The following is a 19,488-nucleotide window of genomic DNA, read 5'->3' as shown; positions in this document are numbered from 1 at the left end:
CCAAAAACTCCATGTTTCACAATGAAATCCATCAGTGACTTGAGCTTCTGTCTGAAAACACGGGCTGTGATGTCATGCCTATCCCTATACGATTGTCCAGGAAATAACAGCTGTACTATCTCGTCCCGAGCTGGATTGCATGTGAAGGTGATAAATAAATCTGGACGGTCGTAGCAACGAACATATGCTATGGCATCTTGAGCATATTCATGCATGTGGCGTGGACTACCTATGTATGAGGATGGCCAAATCGTGAGCTTTCCAACGTTGGTTGTATTACGGTCATTCATCACAGCATCCCGTAAATGGATATATTCCTCTGACCGAAATTTCGTCTGATTCAATCGGAGGAACAGCAAACGTTCTGTTTAAATTTTTGCATACATATCGACAATGTACTGATGAAACAACTGACGACATTTCAATTTATGATTGCAATCGGTCCTCCGAACCATTAACCTGTATGAGTAAAAGTTCATCGCACTGCACTTTTTATTCGTTTCTACACCATTGACTGGATCTACCATCTTCACATTGAAATGGTATCCATCGGCACCATCCCAGAAGATTAGTGGATACTGCAAAGCATCCTAACAACGGTGAGTTTCTACGACGTTTACCAATCGATCGTTTCGTCGATGGAGAACAATATGTCGAGGTTGAAACTGATCCCCGACTATGACAATTGCCACTTCGTCTATAGTTGGAGCATTATATCTCCTGATATGTTCTCCAGCAGGCGTTTTGTCTGCATGAATGACAATTTTATGGGTATCCGAAGGCATCATATCGATTGCTGTTTTGAGTAAACGCACCAAATTGTTCCTTTGGTGAAAAAGCTTCTGTAGCTGCGAAATAATGGGCCTCTTCAGCGATTTATTGATTCCATAACGTGCATCTACTTCATCTCCATCATCACCAATGCAGTACATTTGAAGAAATTTGTGTTCGCTTTCTGGGAACGGAAGCAGGGAACCGGCTTTATGATAGATTTGTCCTTTGATTTTAAAAGTTGGCATGAATTGCGCAGTTATAATTTCCGCACCAAATGACGTCATTTGAAAGCAAGGGTTGTATTTCCTAATGTTCGACAGGAAATGCTTCGATTCAGCAGTAGATCCAGCGAATAGAGAGTGCAGAGGCTCTGTTGGTGCTTCAAGTTGAGGCAATTCCATTTTCCCGGAAGCGCAACACAATGCTTTTGGTTCGTTTTTGAATTTGAGAGCCTGACAGTATATGCAGACCTGATGCATCCGGCCAATAACGACATTGCGATTTGAACTGTAATCAACAGTTGGATTATATCTGAATGCAAGACGATTGTATTGCAGGTTTTGATCTGCTGCAAGCTGTAAACGCGCTTCAGCTACCCTTGACCTGTCGCGTTCATTATTTTGAGAGTGAATCAAATCGATTGCTTCAGAACGCGACTGCCTAACTCTCAATTGTTTTCTCTCAAGCCTATCTGCTCGTCTTTCTGCTGATTCCTCGTTGTGCATCTGCATTGCTTTCAGCCGCTTAGTCTCTCGGATGGAGGCCCGTTCTTCGTCAGTCATATTCGTAATCTTACGTCTTTTTGCTTCTGTATTGCGAGTACGACGACCCAAACTCGACTTCTTGGGTGGCATGACTTCGTTTCTTACTGAACCTGAACAAAAAAATTAAATTTTTATCTCCAATTTCTTCCTTCAATATGTTTTGAATGTTTGACAGGAAATGCTTTGATTCAGCTGGCTGCCTGTAGAGGGCGCAGCAGTAGGGGCACGGGGAAACGGGAAAAAAAAACCTGATATATTCGCAAATGCAGATAAGCTATCAACATCAAAAGTAGACAATAACCGAGCTGGAACCTCAACGCATGTTGTGTAAAAATTTGGGCTTAAGCGGTTCAGAACTTTTTAAGTCTATGAAGGAAGTAGACACGAACAGAGCATTTTTATATATATAGATGTTGAAAACTTAAAAATTTATCATTTTTATTCATATTCATTTCTCTTCTCTTAGACCTTCATCGTGCCAAGTCAGTTTAATTATCCCTAGAAAACTCCCACTTTCCATTTTTTGGAAGGAATCATTACTTATTCCTATCCACAAAAAAGAAGCAAATTGGATGCCAAAAATTATAGAGGAATATCTAAGTTTTCGGCTATCCCAAAACTTTTCGACAACGTAATTACAATACAAAGAATTATAAAGCTAAGAGCTCCTATTGAATTTCTTTTCTATATTATGAAGGGCGTCTATTATAACTTTCTGACCGATGTAATCTATATAGTTTTCAGTAAAGCGTTTGACATAGATTTATAAAGCGAAGAGAAAAAACCACTAACCCTTTGGAGCTCTCATCCTATATTATACGCTGATGACGTCAAGCTTTGCGTGCAATACAAGGACGTCGCTTGCCAGTCGGATTTACAAACAGATCTTAATAATTTGCAAACATGGTGCCGCAAAAACATATTAAACTTAAACAGCTCTAAATGCAAGCTAATGACATAATTCACTGCAAGAGTTGATGCGATGATTTTCCATAATAAAGTAAAATATTTACTTAGGCTCTTAGTAAGAAAGGAAAATGATAGTTTATTTTTACAAAATGGTAGATTTCAAGAATGGACTTGATCAATGCTAATGCTTTTTTCGCACAATGTTTAAACTTTTCAAAAGACATAAATTTCCCTTGTCAATGGAAAATAAAAACAATAATCACTATAAATAATGTAGCCACTACTTATTTTAGAAAATTATATTTGCAATAAACTCTCGCAAAGGAATCAAGATACTTTAATATCCATTGAAATGGAGCCAGCGTTCGATAGGTTTAGGGCACTGTATTTTTCAGTAGCTAGGAAACTTCGACCAAACTAAAAATTTGATTAAAAACAATCTAAGCAACATCGTTGCATTCCTCGAATGTTAAAATTTCTAACGTGATTGAGGAGTGTGAACACAGATGGAAAAACTTCGGAGCTCAGAATCTCTGGCTTCAACCAGGTTTCTTTAGGTTTCTTAGTACTTAAGCCTCTTGCATTCTGATAGGAAATACCTAGGGAGTAGGTTAGTTTTTTTGGAACGGAATTAGACGTAGAGGGCGCAGTCCGAAAGGTCCGCCCTTTCTTTTTCTTATCTTTGAACTTCTTGACAACAACATACTCTGACCAGAATTTGGTAGAGCAAATTAAGTCAAAGTGTTCGTTTAGGACATTTTTTTTTAAAGATGAAATGACCCTGGCATTAGAGAATTTTTGAACCTTAATTTTTTTCGGTTTTTGGTTTTCACTTGGATGATGGCGATAACATCTTCTGATGTTTAAAAGGGTCGCGAAATAAATATATGTCTCGTAGGTAGGACTGCAATAAGGGCTATTGGCAAGATAGACTAAATTATCAGCCGTGCCGTTATCGGCCGGTAGTCCGGACCTGACATCCTGGGCTGGGGGATTTACGGGACTCTGAGGGGTAAAAATTTAAGAGCCTACATGGGACACAACTGATATCACCGGAGGCATGGGCTGTCCCGCGTCACATTTGGGCGCCTGCATGTTGCTCTCTAATTGAGTTTTTTTTTTGCGCCTGGGAGACTAATTTAATAGTGTAAGAAAAAGTATATAAAAACTTTACGAAAACTCGATAAAACCACCCTTGGTTTGCCGCATAAAAGACGTCATCTCTCTTTTAATATCGCGATAAGCCTCCCAGCAGAATCGCAAGCCGATGTTTATACTTACATCATTCACCGTTCGAGCTGCAACTCCAACGCACTTGGCGTGCAAGATGTTGTCGCACAGCCAGCAGCCAGCAGATGGTAAGGTTCCCTGCAGAAATAGCCGTTTACAGGTTTTGCCGAAACAGCGGACATTATGACTTACCAATGTATTATTTAGATGAGAGGATTGAGAGAGTAAGAGAGTCATATAAAGATCGATATAATGAAAAGAAGTGCAGCGTCCCAGTAAGAAAAAGAGCGTGGAAGTAAGAAAGCTTTTTGGAATGTTTCGCTGCGCGTTTAGCGACGGCTCAGACAACGGTAAAACAGGAAAGACACAGAGAGAAAGGCAAAAGAATGCAAAAACCTCAACTAGCAGTAAAATTAAAATTGAGAAATAAACTAAATTAAATACACAAATAAGAATATCTTCATACACACGCGAAGTGAACGGGAAGTTATCTCTTTCGAGAGCGCAAGAAAAAACACGTGTGTTTACTTGGAAATAAGAAATTTTTTGTTGACCAATTTCCCTAAAACTTTCTTAATCACGTCGATTGAGTTATGCGGAAGGCCAGGGAAGTAGCTCCCGCCGTATTTGCCGTATCAATTAAACGGGGGCCACGGGGCCGGAAAAATAATAAAATCTTTCTAATTTATTTTATTTTACAAATGACAAAATTCAATTAAACAATTCCTTTTCTTCCCGCCTTAAGCGTGCGTTCAAAAGTTGGCAACACTCTACATCGTTATGGCGGGCTGCGGGACTTCCCCGTTTTACTTACTTCATCTTCAACTCAGCGTCAGCGGGGATTCCCCGGGAATCCTTAATCGATATCGCGATGTACATATACGTTGTTGTTCTTTGCATTGTATGTTACCACGGAGAGCAGTTCACTGTTTATTTATGCGCTTTATAAAAATGTGCATAACATTGTAATTCCGTACAAACAATATTGTTCTGGTTTAGCAGTGTTGGTAGCGATTTGTAAACGAAATGAGTAAAAGGAAAAAATATTATCCCAGCGGCGCTGAGAACAGAAAAAATAAACAGAAAAGGGAGAAGTTATAAAAAAGTGCCCAAAATTTCTTCATTTTTTCAGAGAAAAGATACTGTGAGTGATTTAGATTGGAAAGGTAAGTACTACCCAACCCATTTATTAGGGGCCCGTAATAATAAACAAGGAAATCTTTTAATTTCGGTCTGTCCATCTGTCCGTCACAAAAAGTTGTCTCCCCCTTCGATTTTTACAATTATACTGTTTTTAGGTTTCCGTGACTTGATAAAAAAAAAAAAAAAAATTCTAACTTATCTATAGGATCGATTTGTTTTGTTGTTTGTCTATCAGTTTGTAACGTATCGTTAACTGCGTGTTGAGAGCTTCAGATGTGCAGACTCGCTTTCGGGTTCTCCAAGAAAATTTTTATACAGACAAAAAAAAAATAGAATAGATGCACCTAAAGTATTTACACATAAATTGTTATAACCTTAAATTACATTATGTTCAATTTTAATATTGTTTTCAGCAAAAATTCCGTATGTTATTTTATCAATAATTGGAATTGAGTTTCGTTAACACTAAACGTAAGCCTAAAACAAATCCTTCTTTGCTTTCATTTGAAAATACTACCGCAAATAATGATCAGGCAATAGCCGATCTATTTTCGCAGTTTTTTTTAAACAACTTATTCCAGCTCTTCGTATTTACACCAGACTTATTCCTACGACATACCCAAATAAAACTTAATGTTCTGTTCTAGCCTAAACGAATGGGTTGGATGTGCAAATAATTATGAATTTGTGTAAAATTGACCCACAACATATAACAGAATTGCACAAAGATGCCAACTCAATTATCTACGGAGCAATCTTAGTACATAAAATCTATAAAAACCGCATGTTGAATCAAAATGTGAATACATAATTATGTATAATTTTCAGCTTCTAAGATGTCAGAAAGAACGAACAAAGCTCCTTTAAATCAAAATTTCATTTCTGTAGAAAACAAAAATACAAATTCTAAGCCGCTTAGACAATGGGCAAAAAGCATTGGGTCATAAATATCTACAAAATTTACCAGTAGATCACGTGCACCAATTTTGGAGTAAATGGAAGGGCCCGTTAGAATTTCCATTAAGAAGTGCTATAAAGAAGCTTTAAAAGCTTCCGAGCAATCGAAAATGACTGTTTTTTCAATAAGGAACCACCAAAAAGGAAAACATGCTGAAATAAACTGGCTTAAACTATAAATGCCACCAAATGCATTTCAAATTTGAATATTTGAAACATATGATCTCTTTACTTTTTTAACATTTTTAAGTTGGATCATTTTTTAACAAATATATAAAACCTTAACAAATTTTAACAATACATTTTTTATTTTTTTACTGCCCATTTTAAATTTTGAGAACGTAACCCCTTATTTTGTTCTGAATAGCTGTTTCTAATAACTAGGATATCTAGGAACGTAACTCCCGTGTTAAGCGAGGGCCAAGTGTACTTATAAACTGACTGCGGTTCAGTTAGAGCTAGTCGTACAAAATCAGATCCATCCAAAAGGGTGCATTGAACGTGTAGTTTTTTACAATCGTTTACTTTTGCTATCTACTTATGAAAGGCGAGTGAATGCACATGTCCATTTTCTATCCCTAAACCCCCTGCTGAAAAATGTAACAGTGGGAAAAAAAGGATTTGAAAGAATAAAATTGATTGATGAAATTAATAGTAGGCTAGTTTCAGATCAACAATGCGAATCTGAGGTAGCAGATATAACATCCAAGCTAAAAATTAATAAATTGCCAAGGGAACTGGATTAAATTTATGAATTGAGACGGGGAATCTTACACAGGAAAACCCAACAAAATTGTTAAATTTAATGGTTTCCAGTAATCCCAAGAGCAATCAAATGGTCAGTGATCAATCACGTTCATTAGTGTAGGATGTATTTAGGAAGAAAGAAATGGTTGGATCAGGGGTATGCATTCTTTTGGTTGGAAAATATGTCGAAAATTTTATAACATGAAAATAAGCTAAGCCACTGCACTATGTGAAATTTGACCCGTTTTCGTGACCAAAATAAAATTTTTTGAAATTAATAAAATTTTTTACTGCAGGTTTCTTGTATAATGATGGTTATGACTATAGGAAGGTATTTTAGAAAACTGGGCGTGCCAACGCCCCCCTCCGCCCACAGAAATCGAAAAAAATCTAATATTTAAAGCAATATTCAAGTTAGAGACCCCAATTTTGGAACACAGGATGAATTTCTTATTTTAAATGTGTCCTACAAATTTGGTTCAGATCGACTAATAAGTATATAAGTTATTTAAGAATAACATTTTTTGTGGTTTTATTTTCCTATGTCTTCATTTCAACTTCATCATTGTCATCAATTTCATTATTATTATAAAACAAATAAGTGTTGTCGTCTTCCTTTACGTCGATATTAGTTTTAACGCTTAACAAAACCTTATATTCTGCGGAGTTTGACTGTTCCACAATATATTTTCGGAGGAATTGAACATCCCTTGCCTACGCCACATTACCAGGAGTTCTCCAATTATGACCAAGATGCTGCTTCCAAACAATTCAAATTACGCAAAAAACGTACAATGAGCTTATATATATTGACTTCAGAATTGACAAACCTACAACATGTATATAAACACTCACTGATTCAATTTGAACCTTTTTTCAAAACCCTTTGGAAAGTTCAACTTTCTTTCCAAAAGTGATAAGGGGACACCACTTGCTTTTTTAGAAAAATACGAACGCAACACGCAACATTTTAGTATCAACATATAGTAATAACCTGAAGAATTAATATTCACTTTGAATTTGGTTATTTAATGATTTTTTGTCAGAGATATGCCAATTTGAAACTGCACCTCACAGTCAACCTTTAAGACAGCCCGTGGTGTTCGCTTGCAACAGCTGACTTTAACAGCTGTTATTTTAACATTGAACTGTTAAGTTAACTTTTAGGTATGTAACATAACTAGTTTGATCATTTCTTAACATGGTAACATTGAAAATACGGAAATTTGAATACTTGCGAAAAATGAGTTTTGGCCACGAAAACGGGTCAAATTCCACATAGTGCACTGTGCGAAAAGTTAAATCCCATATAATTCTGATTCCGAAGGTAGCCATTTCATTTCACACCGCATATATCGATATAACGGGAATGTTGAGTGGTAAGAATGAGTTGAAGGAACATGTAATTGTTTTGGTTGATGCGGTCACTAAATTGTTTATTGTATATTTGTATATATTTTTGACCTAAAAGTATGCTCCCTAAGTGCATGTATTTTATGAGTGCGAATTAATGACTTCCGAATGCAGCTGCAGCAGATCAGGTGCATCTGGGTCGTCATGAAAAGCTCGGCTATCGTAAGTCGGCCAACTTCACCGGTCTGAATCCGACTTCTGATCACGCTCTTTTCGAAGCAAGATCATTGGGGGCGATCACACACGTTTAGCTCGAGTGCGGTTTTTCCGGAGTAACCACGTGTTAATAAAAGAGTGTGTTCTCTACCTGAAGATCTCTCTATATTTGTAAACGGCAAAAGACCCAGGTAAGAAAAGCACCCCCTTTCTAGCGGCACCGAAGATCCCAGCGGACTACGCGGTTTCAGCGGCAACACCACCAGCCCACTCGGCGGCTAAAGATTTTCCGCGAGGCTAGCGAAGCACCCCTGAAAGGGTTCTGAAGAGTACCATCAATAAGTAGGAGAGAGGTCAGCGGAGGTCACCGCTTCCTAAGCAGCATCGCCTAGCGAAGAGCTGGCGTTTCAGTTTGGCTGCTATATAAGCCACGTAAACTAAGGGAGCCAGCTGATCGCTCGAAGAAAAATGTAACCCCAAAGAGTAGCAGCGACTAGCTGATAAGAATCAGTAGTGGGAATGTAGTTCCTCAGGGCTGGGAAAACCCTACAGCTGAACCCTCCACAAGGACGCCGGCTGGCCAATGGGCACTGTATTATCCCATATAACGGGCCAAAACATTGCCGCATGTTCTGTCCGGGGTAATGCAGTGTCTAGCTAAAGTTTCGAATCAATTCCTCCCGGCTATACGTTGAAGGAAATGAATCATTAGCCATGGCTGGAAGTGCCTGGCAGCAGGCATAAAATGCGAGTGGGTGGCTCCCTGTGTGCAGCAAAAACATCTGATGTTTTTCACTTTTATTGTATACATGTGCATACCAATGTGTTTGTTTGCTTTGCTTTATCTTGTTTAAATTTGTTAGTGCTTGAATACCTTTATATTGTTATATCCTAGCAGGGTATTACAATTTCAGTCAGAAGTTTGCAACGCAATGAAAGAGGCACCTCCGACCATATAAGTATATATATTCCTGATCAGGATCAACAGCCAAGTCGATCCTAGCCATGTCCGCCTGTCCGTCTGTCCGTTTCTACTCAAACTAGTCTCTCAGTTTTAAGCTATCTGAATGAAACTTTGTAGTTAGTCATCTATATCATCGTATTTATGTCGAAACGGGCCGGATCGGACGACTATATATAGCTGCCATAGGAACAATCGGAATATTTTTCCAAAAAAAACTGAACTTTTTCAGTTTTCAACAATTTTTCATCAAACTTGAGAAATAGCCATTTCACGACTTTCTAGATAAAAATCTGACTAGTACTACAGGAACAATCGAGAAATTCATTTAATTCAAAATTATAATTTTTTAATTTTTCTACAGATTATCATCAAATTCAAAACGTAGCCCTTTTAAGTTATTCAAGAATTTTTATTTTAATTTTGTGAAAATCAAACGACTGTATCATATTGGTACCGTACAAACGATCGTTAGATATAGAGGAAAAATTCCGAGTGAACGAAGCCCTATCTGCAAGGGTATATAAACTTGTACAAGCAGTACAAAAGAAATATTTACTAAGTTTTTAATTCCAATACTTAATTTAAACTCTATACGTACTTAAATCGATATACCGACATATAATTATTATTATTATAAATTGAAAAATATTATTTCTACCAAATTCGGTGTGTAACAGGCCTATTAATATAAGTATTCTCTGGTCCCACTATTCGATGAGGTGCGCTCTCTCAAAAGAGCATGTTACTCTCTCAAGAATGCGCCTCTCTGGTAAAAACAGCGGTTGAATGCGAGCTACCTGAGAACAGATCACAGCACCGTTTACGAGACCGAAGAGAATCGACAATAAAAGTGTTAAAAATAATTTTAAATCAAATAGAGGAAAGTATCTATATATATAAAAATGCTCTATTTGTGTCTACTTCCTTCATAGACTTGAAAAGTTCTGATGTTGATAGCTTATCTGCGATTGCGTTTTTTTCGCGTTTCCCAGTGCCCCTACTGCTGCGCCCTCTACAGGCAGCCAGCTGAATCGAAGCATTTCCTGTCAAACATTCAAAACATATTGAAAGAAGAAATTGGAGATTAAAATTTTATTTTCTTTGTTCAGGTATAGTAAGAAACGAAGTCATGCCACCCAAGAAGTCGAGATTGGGTCGTCATACTCGCAATACAGAAGCAAAAATACGTAAGATTACGAATATGACTGACGAAGAACGGGCCTCCATCCGAGAGACTGAGCGGCTGAGAGCAATGCAGATGCACAACGCGGAATCAGCAGAAAGACGAGCAGATAGGCTTGAGAGAAAACGATTGAGAGTTAGGCAGTCGCGTTCTGCAGCAACCGATTTGATTCAGTCTCAAAATAATGAATGCCACAGCTGAAGCTCGGATGCTCCAGGAGGAACGGGGAAAACATTCCTCATTACATTGATTCTGTCTACGGTTTGAGCTAACAAGGACATAGCTTTAGCTCTTGCTTCATCTGGAATCGCTGCGACATTGTTTCCTGGTGGGAGGACTGCCCATTCAGCGCTGAAGTTGCCGTTGAACATGCAAATCATCGAGACTCCTACGTACAACATATTCAGAGCATCTGGCAAGGGAAAAGTATTGCAAAGATGTAAACTCATTGTTTGGGATGAATGCACAATGGCACACAAAAAGTCGCTGGAGGCTCTCGATCGATCATTGCGGGATTTAAATGGAGCTGTCCAACCATTTGGGAATGCGTTAATATTGCTCGCAGGGGATTTCAGGCAAACGTTGCCTGTGATTTCCCGATCGACACCAGCTGACGAGATAAGTGCTTGCCTAAAATATTCTATATTGTGGCAACATGTACGTACATTACAGTTGAAGTCGAATATGCGTGTCCAGTTACAGAACGATGACTTAGCCGACGTATTCTCACGTAGCTATTGGACACGGGGAACGGAAAGCTGCCAGTCAATGAGACGTCGAGAAAAATAGTATTGCCCGAAAATTTATGTAATTTAGATACATCGAAGGAAGGAATTATCCAAAAAGTCTTCCCGATGGCTAGTACCTCAGCCTGAAAGACCGTCGCTGAGTTAGAGAGATTGAATGCCTTTTCAATTCCCCAATATTCAGAGTAGAGCCCTGCCCCTACGCCGCAGCTCATTTTTGAGCCATCGGTGTTGAGGGAAACCTCGTTCTCTACTACTACTTTGCCCCTACTCCAGTCTTCCCTTGATGGGTATGAGGTCGAGAATTCGTTCTCGAATTTCATCTCCGCGATCATGTAGTCGGTCTTAACGTTTGTACTTATGCCACTGGTCCCAAGAATCTTGCCGTGACCGGCGCCGTATTCCCTCCAGCAATTGCTTCACGAACAGTTCTATCGGCATTATCTTTAGGATAGCGTTGAGGGCAGCCGCGGGGCATAAGCGCATTGCACCCACAGCCCCCGCAATCGCTGCCCGTTGTACCCTAGATAACTTCCTTCTGTTGTATGTCCTAGTTAGTGCAGCCACCATACTCCGTATGATAGTATTGGCCGTACCACTGCTGTGTAGAGCCATATAATTATCTTTGGGTGCAGTCCCCATTTGTTCCCAACCATTTTCCTGCAGGAGTAGAATGAAATGCTTGCTTTCCTTACTCTTTCTGCAATGTTTTCTTTCCATGAGAACTTTTTATAGATTTAGAATACTTTGCTCGCTCCGCTAGTTTTAGCTCCATACCGTATATACTGCACATGTTGAAGGGTGGTATCTTCGTTCTACGTGTGAAGAGCATAAGTTCTGCCTTAGTGGGATTGATAACTAGTCCGCAGCTTTTTGCCCATTTATTTAAGCGACCCAGCGCACCCTTCATTATTTCGCTAATAACGTCATGGTAAGGTCCTGATACTAGCAGTACTATGTCGTCTGTGTATGCAACCCCCTTAACTCCACCCGTATTGAGATCTGACAATATGGCGTTCATATTTGTGAGCCAGAGTAGGGGCGATAATACCCCGCCCAGAGGTGTGCCTCTCTTCACAGTCCGCGTGAGGTGAGTGCCACTCAGTTCGGCTGTGATCGTCCTGCTCTTTAGCATGACCCCGATCCACTCTCTGATGCCTCTCTCAATATCTAACAAGTTGGGGGATCCCAGGATAGAGTCGGGGTTCACGTTGTGGAACAGGCCTTCGATGGCTAGGAAGGCTGCCATTGTGTATTGCTTGTGTTGTAATGTCTTCTCGACATGATGTACAACTACGTGTAGCGCTGTTGTTGTTGACTTTTCTTTGCGGTACGCATGCTGCGCATTCGAGAGTTGATGTCCCTGATGTGGACGTCCAGGAGTCTCTCTAGTATCTTCAGGGCAAAAGAGGTGAGACTTATCGCTCTATAATCCTTTGCTAGGATATGCATCTTTAATTTCATAAATAAAATTTTATAAATTAAACCATAAAATTTTACATGGTAATAATTTCTATATAATAAATTTCATTTATTTTTCTTAAAGTTTTCATTATTTCAAATATTTTCTTTTATTTTACTTTTTCGTAATCAAAGCTATCTTTTCAAATATTAAATTTGGTAGCCTAAAGCAAATTCTTGATACGCTTGCTGTTGGATAGCAGTTCACTGGTTCGTTTATTGTCGCACCTCGGCCAACATTCCCTTTACCAAGCAAATTCTTGATACGTGTCAATATAAAATACGATGAAAAAGTAAATATAAATTAAAATAAATCTTAAATATTTATAAAAATTTCAACAAATTCTAAAAAGCGTATTCTGATGTCGGTCCGGTACATTTTTAGTTTTTGACTCACATTTTTCCCCCTTTTCCACCATTTCCATCTCTGTCAAATTTGCCAGTCTGTCGCAAGCCGTTGCTCCGAGTCAATCCAACAACAACAACAAATATGAAGTCAGAACTCGGCATTAAGAATTAGGATTAGAATTTTCATTGCCTACTTTGTTTCAGAGTTCTCTTACCGAAACCCATGGATTTGTTTTTGTTTTTCGGACCTGACATTATCTTTTATCTTTCCAACTGAAAGGACGTGAATTTTTCTTGCGCTCTCGTTTTGTGTTAAAGTTTTGCAAATAACCACCTGGTTTAACTTAAATATTATATTTTGTGTCAACAACTTCCAGTTTACTTCGCGTGTGCATGCAGTTATTCTGATTTATGTATATAATTGGTTTAATTTCCTAATTTAGTTGTGCTGCTAGTGCTAGCTTTTGCATATTTTCCATTCCTTTTTGAGCCTTCTTCGTTTTGCTTTTGTTTGCGCCGTCGCAACAGCAAAATGTTTTAATTATCCATTTTCACACGCTCTCTCGCTTTCGATGTGACACTTCACGGCACACCGGAATACCGGCCGACAATGGCACGGCTGATAACTAATTTGCTATCCCCTTCTGAAATTGTTTTCCTTATCCTTAGAAACCTCCCACTTTCCCATTATTTAAATGGAATCGTTTATTATTCCTCTCCACAAAAAAGGAAGCAATTTGGCCAGCAATTAAAGAGGCTATCCCCAAACTATTCGAAAACATAATTACTCCTCGCTTACTGCACCTTTGTAGATCAGTTATTTCTCCATGTCAACATGGTTTTATTAAGCGAAGATTAATAACAACAAAGTTTTTGAAGCTGTCTTCCTATATTAAAAAGGCCTTTCATAATAATTTATAGACAGATATAATCTATACTGATTTCAGAAAAGCATTTGACTCTGTTAACCATTCTTACCTCGTAAGGAAACTCGATTTAATGGGTTTTCCAAATGATCTTCTTAATTGGATCTCAAGTTTTCTAAATGGCAGGACGTGAGGACGCAAGGAATCCATTTGGGACCCTTATTGCTTACATTATTTATAAATGACCTGCCCAAAACCTTGTTTATGCTCCAGAGTGCTTATGTATGCGGATGACGTCAAGCTTTGCGTGCAATAAAAGAAAGCCGCCTGCCAGTCGTATATACAAACATATCTTAATAATTTTCAAACGTCTTGCCGTGTAAACTTATTAAACTTAAACGGCTCTACATGAATTTAGTGACATTCTCTCGTGTCGTTCCTAAGCTTGCTACTTACACGCTGAACTGCTTCTCTTTGGAAAGAATTAATTCAGTTGATGATTCGGGCGTCCGCTTAGACCCAAAACTTGACTTTGATCATATTTCGTCTATGATGAATAGACGTGAGGTGTTCTTGGATTTAATAAACGGTGGTAAAAGGAATTTAATGACCCCTATATAACTAAATCCTGATATACTTCTTTCATTCGTCATATCTTAGAATATGGATGCTGCGTTTGCAGCCCTCAGAACGGCGTCCATAAAAAACGCATCGAATCGGTTCAAAAGAACTTTTTACTTTTCGCTCTACGCGGCTTATATTGGGATGCAAAGCAAAGAATACTTTCTTAGACTAATAGACGCTTTCTAATTTACTTACGATCCTTAGCCAACCGTAGAACTATGCTTGGCATTACCTTCATATATAATCTCGTTTATTGTGACGTGGAAAGTGCTGACTTGTTGAGTCAGCTCAATTTCCATGTACTAAGTAATAATACTATATCCTATATTCCTTTAGTGTTGCACCACTGTAGAACCTCTTTTGAATTATTGTACATTAGAGTATTGTGTGCAAATGATAATGATTTGAACACATTAATCCCTAACGTAGATAGCTTTCCAAAACTAAAAACTTTGATTCTAACCCACTTAGTAGACAGGCAGGCATGCAGTTTGGAAGCACGACAGTAGTTAATTTCCTCGTCCCATTTTCTATTTTTCCTTTTGCGCCTACTAACACTTAACCTAACAGACACGAGCCTGGTTTCATACGGTCCACTTGTATGTACTGACCGTAGTGCATCAATGTCCAACAAAAAAAAATGACACCAAGAATCGGACAGGAAAGAAATTTTGGTAATGAAGGTTATTTACAATCATTTAATTCAATTGACTATGAAATAATATATTTAAACACAAAAATTAAAAAATTAAATAAAATAAAGCCAAAATTATATAACTTAACATCAATCGCGTAATCGGTCTTTTCTAAAGCCAGCACGAAAACATCGCTGTATGCGTGAGAGAAGCGGCTGGCTCTAGAGCTAGCACGAAAACATCGCTGTATGCGTGAGTTGGTGCTGGCTCTAGAGCGCTCTCTCGCTGGCTTTTGAACAAAGTTTGAGGGAGCCAGTTCAATAGGTAGCGCGAAAAAATCGGGTGCATAAAAATCGTATGACGTAATGCATCTTCAGCCTCTAATGTCTCAGGTGTAAGGCTGCCCATCGCATACAGAGCCGTCTCCAGGCAAAAGCTGCCCTATCCGAAGAGGAGAAGGTGAAGCTTACCTGGGCCGAGCAATGGATCGAAGAGAGCAGATTTCAATTCGCCAAACTTCCTAACATGACATCAAAGGGAGGTTCGCCGACAAGGTTGAGGAGATGTATGCCAGCAAACGCCAACGCTCCGCCGAGATCACCATAAAGGACACTCCGGGGAGCAAGCGGCAACGCGTGCCCAAGGAAGCAGGCCCCCCTTTGAAGGCGAAGAACCTAAACAAAAGGAAACGAAAATCGGGAAGGCCAGAGAGATGACCAAACGACACTTTATCGTGGCACTCATTGATTACGGAACCGTAGTGCATGCGCGGCACATTGCGTCATTAATTACAGGAATGGAGGAAGACTCTGCAGCGCCCATGTCCACTTTTGATGGTGCCGGTTAGCTAAATTGGGTCAAAATCTTAAAGTGGATGACCCGACGAAAAAGTGTCTGTTGCAAACGGTCTGTCAAATGAAAGCGCCGTGGGACGAAGCCAAGCTGGACGTGGTGGACAGGGAACTATCCCATCCATCCCAAAAGCGAAGATACTCTTCCCCATTGCTATTCGAGGGGACCGAGCGCTGAAGCTGCTGCAGCGTCAGAATCTGAACATCCCAACCGCAGACTGGAAGGTACTGCACATCATGAGCCCATTACCCTAAGAAAGGGGCAGTGCGTTGTCCTTCAGATAAATAAGGAGGTGGAAGACATCCTGTATCCCAGATACGGAAAGATGGTGTGGGACATGGGTTGCGTATATCTGCGCCTCAGAAAGCGACACATCAAGGATAAGGATGCTCACGCCCTGAAAGCAGGCGAAGTGAAGAAGGACCTAGGACTGAACACCATCGTGGACGCCGCCCAGAAACTAACACGGGTGACTTTGAAGAGAAGGAAGATGGTGACCTGACATTATTTGTTACCCCTCGAGTGGAGTTGATCCCGGTACCCATGTCCTTAAGGGTGCTGCAGCTCAATTCCCATATTGCCATGGAGCAAGGGCCCTTCGATGCAGCTTTAGTCCACGATGATATGGAAAAGTCCCTAGAGACTCTATCCATGGTGGAACAGGGACCTTTCACTCCGACGCAATAACGCAATACATGGGATATAAAATCCTGTAAAGGGATTACAAGAAGGAAATACGCAGTGCGCAAAAGAGCATTTGGAGAAACTTCTGCTCCAACATACAGACGGCCCCAAAAACGTCTATACTCCAGAAGCTACTTTCAAAGCAAGCCACTTTACAGAGTCAGCTCAAACGCGTTGACGGAAAGTGAGCTGAGGGCAGCACTAATTCAAGCACACTTCCCAGGATGCACGGGGGTAGTAACTGGCGCATCTTCCAAAAGATCTCAAATGCTCTGGATGAATACACCAGGATACAGACTTCTTAGTGGGGATAGAAGCACCAGGAATAGACGAAGTATTTCCAGACATGCTCCAGGCGACCAAAGAAGTCCTTACTTCATGGTTACAAGCAAATTACACAGCTTGTCTAAGCACGGGCTATATTCCAATCAAATGGAGGACCACTCGGATTGTCTTCCTACCTAAAGCAGGAAAGAACAGCCACGTTAGTCCGAAGGACTGCAAAGACGCTAGAAAAGCTGCTGGACCTAGCTTAGTAGCCACCATTGAGAGACCCCTGCATTATAAAGAACATGCGCTCGGAGTATTGAAGACATATCCGGGGCATTCAACATTTTTTTTTTTTTTTTTTATTTATTTATTATTTTTTTTTTTTCATCTTTCTTTCCAAGTGAACGGACGTGTTTTTTTCTTGCGCTCTCGTTTTGTATTAAAGTTTGAATCTAACCACCGGGGTTAACTTTAATTTTCTAATTTGTTTTTATAACTTCCCGTTCACTTCGCGTGTGCATGAGGCTGTTCTAATTTTGTGTATATAATTGGTTTTATTCTCCAATTTAGTTGTGCTGCTAGTGCTAGCTTTTGCATATTTTGCATTCCTTTTTGTGCCTTCTTCGTCTAGCTTTTGTTTGCGCCGTCGCAACAGCTAAACGTTTTATGTAATTATCTCCCACGCTCTCCCACTCTCTCACTTTAGCTGTGCCGCTGCACTTCTTATCTTATTCGATCTCATTCGCTCTCCCGCTCTCTCGCTCTCGCTGTGACTCTTCACTTCTTTCTTCATAGCTCTGTTGTTATTTTTTCCAAGTACCAATACAGTGGTAAGTCCTTATAATGTCCGGAAATATTGTCTGTTTAGTCAAAACCTGCAAAAAGGCAATTGCTGCAGGTGACCTTAAAATCGGCTGCTGGCTGTGCGACAACGTCATGCACGCCAAGTGTATTGGAGTTGCAGCTCGGACGGTGGACGATGTAAAAACAAACATCGGCCTGCGTTACTGTTGTGAGGCCTGTCGCGATGTAGAAAGGGAGATGATGTCTTTCATGCGGCAAGCCAAAAGCGGTTTTAAGGGCATTTTAACGAGTTTTCGTAAAACTCTTGATATGTTCTTGGCGCTGGACACCCAATTTAATAGCCTTACGTTATTACATGAGTCTCCTAGGGCTCTCAGAAGCAGCCTCCCTCGGCACAGCCCTCGACCTCAGCATTAATTCCAATAGTGCTGAGATCGAGCGCTAGAAAAAAATCGGTACCCGAATGTGAAACGGGAGGGCCCATACCGCCGGTGATTTCTGTTTTGTCCCCTGGGGGGTCGAAAATATTGACCCCTCAAAGTCCCGTGTATAAAGATATCTGCCCAGGGTGTTAGGCCCGGAATACCGGCCAAAAGCCCTAATATCGGTGCCACCGATGAGACATATTTTTGTTTCGCGGCTCTCCACTGATCAAACATCGGAAGATGTTCTGGCCTTTATACAAGGCAACACCAGAGCCGATAAAATAAAGATAAAGGTGGAAAAGTTTAAATTTTCTTACGCTAGGGACATTTCATCTTTCAAAATAAATGGCCCTAACGAGCTCTTTAACACTATTTGCTCTCCCAACTTCTGGCCAGAGTACATTGTCGTTAAGGAGTTCGAAGCGAAGAAAAAGAAAAAGCAGCCTGTAGGAATAACTCTTCCACGGCCTGATCATACCACTGCGCCTTCTACGTCTATCAGAATGCAAGAGGCTTACGTAGTTAAGTTAAAAATTGTATTCTGATAGCCTTTCGTTTGCATCTCAGGTTATTGTGCTCACAGAAACCTGGTTAAAGCCGGAGATTCTGAGCTCCGAAGTTTTTCCAGCTGTGTTCACAGTATATCTGCTAGATCGCCCTATCAGACGTTGCATTCCTCTGTGTGAAACTATTTATCAAAGGTAGACCAATTTTTATTACCTGTTCCTACATACCTCCACTGTCGGAACTTCCTATTTATTGGAATCACCTTTCCGCTATTCAGATGGTTTCCAGTAGACTTTTGGATAGAGACCAGTTGGTAGTCCTAGGAGATTTTAATATCCCTGGTGCTATTTGGTGCTCAAATAATTCCACCAATACTCTCCATACACCTACACAACATAACTTTATCGCTGGCTTGTTCGACATTTCGCTGTCTCAAGTCAACCATGTTCGAAATTCCTTACAGCTCTTGCTCGATCTTTGCTTCGTCTTTGATCCTGCGAGAGTCAGTTTAGCAAGGGTTGCGCCTCTGACTAAATTATCCCTAAATTATTTGAAAACATTATCACCCCTCACTTACAGCACCTTTGTAGATCGGTTATTTCTCAATGTCAACATGGTTTTATTAAGCGAAGATCAAAAACAACAAATCTTTTGGAGCTCTCTTCCTATGATAATGGTCAGGCAGATGTAATCTATACTGATTTCAGTAAAACATTTGACACTGTTAACCATTCTCTCCTCGTTAGAAAACTCGATTCAATGGGTTTTCCAAGTGATCTTCTTAATTGAATCTCAAGTTATTTGAATGGCAGGACGCAAAAGGTCCTCTTTAAAAATAATTTATCCAATGTTCTAAGGGTTACATCTGGCGTCCCGCGAGGAAGCCATTTGGGACCTTTATTGTTTACATTGTTTATAAATGACCTGACTAACTCCAGAGTGCTTATGTACGCGGATGACGTCAAGCTTTGCGTGCAATACAATTACGTTGCCTGCCAGTCGGATTAACAAACAGATCTTAATAAT

The 19,488-nt window shown here is 39.9% G+C and overlaps 1 protein-coding gene across 22 annotated transcripts in view; it reads right to left on the bottom strand.

Annotated features, from left to right (window-relative positions):
• LOC110185344 (aminopeptidase Q) overlaps positions 1-19,488 on the bottom strand; it is a 280,831-nt gene that overhangs the window by 146,365 nt on the left and 114,978 nt on the right. For 5 of the 22 annotated variants that reach the window (XM_086827427.1, XM_086827428.1, XM_086827426.1 and 2 more), the window contains one exon: positions 3,729-3,815. The exons of 14 other annotated variants lie outside the window; for them this stretch is intronic. In XM_086827427.1, coding sequence (XP_086683553.1) covers positions 3,729-3,733 — 5 coding nt within the window. In that variant the 5' untranslated portion in view covers positions 3,734-3,815. Of the gene's footprint in view, positions 1-3,728; positions 3,816-4,491; positions 4,738-19,488 lie in introns of those variants that run through there. 3 more of the 22 variants (XM_086827420.1, XM_086827439.1, XM_086827434.1) reach the window with 1 other exon arrangement.

The sequence above is a fragment of the Drosophila serrata genome, unplaced genomic scaffold, assembly GCF_035046125.1.
Source record: "Drosophila serrata isolate PLE 108 unplaced genomic scaffold, ASM3504612v1 contig_171, whole genome shotgun sequence".
NCBI classification, from domain to species: Eukaryota; Metazoa; Arthropoda; class Insecta; order Diptera; family Drosophilidae; genus Drosophila; species Drosophila serrata.
Note: the sequence above shows the minus strand (reverse complement) of the source record. Positions and strands in the feature narration are given on the sequence as shown.